General features: G+C 58.0%; 2 protein-coding genes across 2 annotated transcripts in view; both read left to right on the forward strand.

The window, feature by feature from the left end:
• Positions 1 to 3,489, forward strand: part of CUNH20orf194 (chromosome unknown C20orf194 homolog) — a 732,083-nt gene that overhangs the window by 112,622 nt on the left and 615,972 nt on the right. The window lies entirely within an intron of this gene.
• The window catches only part of ADAM33 (ADAM metallopeptidase domain 33), a 34,852-nt gene continuing 31,880 nt past the window's right edge, over positions 518 to 3,489 (forward strand). Inside the window, exons 1-2 of the mRNA XM_017828985.1 lie at positions 518 to 605; positions 3,140 to 3,222. Of these exons, the coding sequence (XP_017684474.1) occupies positions 518 to 605; positions 3,140 to 3,222 (171 nt within the window). The remainder of the gene's footprint in view (positions 606 to 3,139; positions 3,223 to 3,489) is intronic.

A 3,489-nucleotide genomic window follows, 5' to 3' on the forward strand; every position in this document is an offset into this window, starting at 1 on the left:
TCCTATCTTATTTCCCTTTATTTCCTTTTATTTTTATTTCCTTTTTATTTGCTTATTTTTCTATTACTTGTATTTAATAATCGCTTTTATCGCGCTTTTTTCCCCCCATCCCTCCCTCGCGCAGGCAGCCTATGGGGACCCCCCTTCCCTCCCTCCCGCCTTTCCCGGGACAGAAACGGGGCGAAGCAGCAGCGGGAACCCCCCCCGGGGTGGGGATGGAGGGTCGGACGGACGGACGGATGGATGGATGGATGGATGTGTGGAAGGCGCGGGGGGAGCCTGGGAGCCTCCGAGCCGCCGGCTCTGGTTCTCATTAAGCGGCCAAAACTCGCAGCCATAAATTAGGGGCGGACAAAGCCACCCCCTCCCCTTCCCCTTCCCCTCCCCGCCGCCCCCCGCCCGGGCCGGGCAGCGCTCGGGGGGCGGCGGGCGGAGGGAGGGACCCGCCGGCATAAGAAGGGGAGGTTCGGAGCGCGGGCGGAGGCGGTGACACGGTGACAGCCCCGGCGGCGGCGGCATGGCCGGCCCGGGCCCCCCCCCGGGCTGGGGGCACCGCCTCGTCCTCCTGGGGGTCCTGCTGGGGGTCCCCCCGCCGGGGACGGCAGGTAAGAGGGTCCCGGAGGGGGTGTTGGGGGGGTTTCGGGGGAGTTGGAGGGTCCGCGGGATGATGGATGGGGAGGAGGGATGATGGGGAGAGTGGGATCTCTGCGATCCCACCGCCCGCTCGGGGGGATCCCCCCCCCCAAATGCCCGTTCTCCCACCCCAGCCCGGCGCTCGCCGCTGTGACTCTACATGGTCCTGTTGGGACGGGATCAGGCGACCCCCAGGGAGAGGGGGGGTTCGGCTTTCACCCCCCCAAAGCGGCTCAGACCCCCCCCATCCCGTCCCCATCCCATTCCCGTCCCGTCCCAATCCCGTCCCGGCTCCGGGCGGAGGCACCGGGAAGGAGCTCCGGGGCTCGTGCAGCTGCTCCGTGTTTTCGGGCTGAAACGTGGCTTTTTCGGTCGTTGAGGAAATACATTTTTCTCCCCGGAGGTTCCCGTCGGAGGAGAGCGAGGGGGGGGGACAGACACACCAGTTTCACTTCAGCCTCTCCCGCAGCTTCTTCCCCATCCCTAATTCCTTCCCCAACCCCACCGGGAACTCAGGGCCGAGGTGTCTCCACCCAAAGCACATTTTTTTGTTGTTGCTGTTGTTATTTTTTTTTAACTTCTGAGCTTTGCCGGGTTCTCGGCGGCCGCTGAAAGTTTTCCAGCGGCTCCGAGAGAGTTGGGAGAGCAACGGGGAGGGTGGTGGGAGCCAGGAATCTCTGTTTGGATAAAGAGTGGAGCTGGGAAAGCTGCCTGCTCTGGTGGGATTTGGGCTCTGCAGGGCTCACTCGGGGCTCCCCATCCCCAAAATATAGGGTGCCAACATCCCCAAACGCCAAAGCAGTGCTGTTCCCAACGCAGCATTCCCAAATAGGGCTGGGAATGTGTGTGTGTTCTCCAGGAAATAAAGAGAAGGGGGGTGTGGGAAACCCCCTCTGCGCTAGACTTGGGTTTATTTGAGTTAGATTTTTTTTAAGGCCCCGTCTCCTGCTCGGAGTCTCTGAGATTCCCAGAAAAAGCCACAGACAAAACAGGGAGAAATTTCAAATATCGTATCTGAAATCTCATAACTAAGGGATTTTGGCAATGGGGCCCAAAGCCCAGCCCAGTAATCCCAGGAAAGCGGCCGCCCCTCGTGTCCCATCCTCTCCCCAGACAGCGTGGGAGAGACTGCAGGAGCAGGAGAGGCAGAGAATCCCTGCCCTTCTCCCTTTGGGAATTAAAATTCGAGGGTTTTTATTCCTTGTCTCTGCCCTGGGAAGGCAGCAGTGGCTGAATCCGAGCGGAGTATTTCAGGAATATTCAGGAATACTCCCAGACCCAGAGGCCTGTGTGTGGCTGGGGGTTGGAGGGCCTGGCTCCTGCTCTGGGAGGAGGTGAGGAGAGGGAATTTGGGATTGTGCCACCACCTTATCTGCAGTTATTCCTGGAATCTGATAGCAGGCTAAATATAATGGGAGCTGATTAAATACCACACTGAGATAGTGCTGGGGGGACAGGGGTGGCCAGGCTGGGTGGCTCCATCCCGTTAAACACCCATCTGCAATTCCCAACTCAGAACTCCACCTTTTTTTTTGTTTTTTCCCTTTGTCTTTTCAATAACTTCATCTTTCCTCCGGCCAAACCACCCCCCCATCACTGCACAGGGCACCAAAACAACCCTACAAAATTATTAAGCCCTAAGCCTTGTTATTCCACTCCCTGAGTAAATAACTTTGCTGGGGAACGTTATTCCATCCAAGTTCTCCCTGACAACGTTTGGCTTGGCAAGGTGACCCCAATCCTTGACATTTTTGTTCGACCCCGACCCCTCTCAGCAGCATCCTCAGGTTGGAATTTTTGGTTCCCTTGTCATCCAGGCTTAAGTCACCCGTGGCTGCTCCCACTGCTGCAATCAAATCCAGCCACATTGTTTAGGAACAAAATAATCTTAGAAAGTCTGTCTGACTCTGGATGGAGCCAAGGAATTGCTTGTGCTGCTCCACCCCGGGGGGAGCTGGGATGGCTCAGAGAAACCAGGAATGTGCTGCAGTTATTTCGGCTCCTCCGCTCCCTCCTCGAGCCCAGCTCGGGCTGGAAAGATGATAACTCCATTTTGGGGGGATGGAACCACACTTGCCCGTCCCATAAATCATGGAATCGTGGAATGGTTTGGGTTGGAAGGGACCTTAAAGACCATCCAGTCCCACCCCCTGCCATGGGAAGGGACACCTTCCACTCTCCCAGGTTGCTCCAAGCCCCATCCAACCTGGCCTTGGACACTTCCAGGGATGGCACCCATGTGCCAGCTGCTTCTCCAGGGTGGGATTCAGGGGATTTAGGCCACTGGTTTGGGACTTGGGAGGCTTCCAAGACTAAGGCTGGGCCAGAAATGAGGGTGCTGAGCTGGGAAAGGGGCGATGCTTTGGCTTCGTTCCGGTGTCCATCCCCAGAAACATCCCTAAGAGGAGGCTCTGCATGTTCCCGAGTTCCCTCTGGATGTGGCTGTGGAGGAGCTCCAGCTCCCAGGGTCTGGCAGGGTCTGTTCACCAGGACTTCTCCTCCCCAGGGCCACCGTCCCATGGAGAACGTGTCACCCCACAGTGGCTCCTGGGGGGCCGCAGCAGACGAGCCGTGAGCCTGCAGGAACAGGTAAGGGCTGGAGCCTCCTCCTTCCCTCCCTCCCTCCCTCCCTCCCTCCAGCTTCCCTCTGCCTGCAGGGCTTTGTGGGGGCACTGGGATGGAGATGTGGAGTTTGCAGGATCCATGGGCAAGATGTGGAATTTGTAGGACCCATGAGGATGTGGAGTGTGCAGGATCCATGAGCAGGACAAGGAGTTTGCAGGATCTGTGAGGAAGGTGTGGAGTTTGCAGGATCCATGAGCAGGACAAGGAGTTTGCAGGATCTGTGAGGAAGGT

The sequence above is a fragment of the Lepidothrix coronata genome, unplaced genomic scaffold, assembly GCF_001604755.1.
Source record: "Lepidothrix coronata isolate B3197 unplaced genomic scaffold, Lepidothrix_coronata-1.0 Scaffold156, whole genome shotgun sequence".
In the NCBI taxonomy this organism is placed as follows: Eukaryota; Metazoa; Chordata; class Aves; order Passeriformes; family Pipridae; genus Lepidothrix; species Lepidothrix coronata.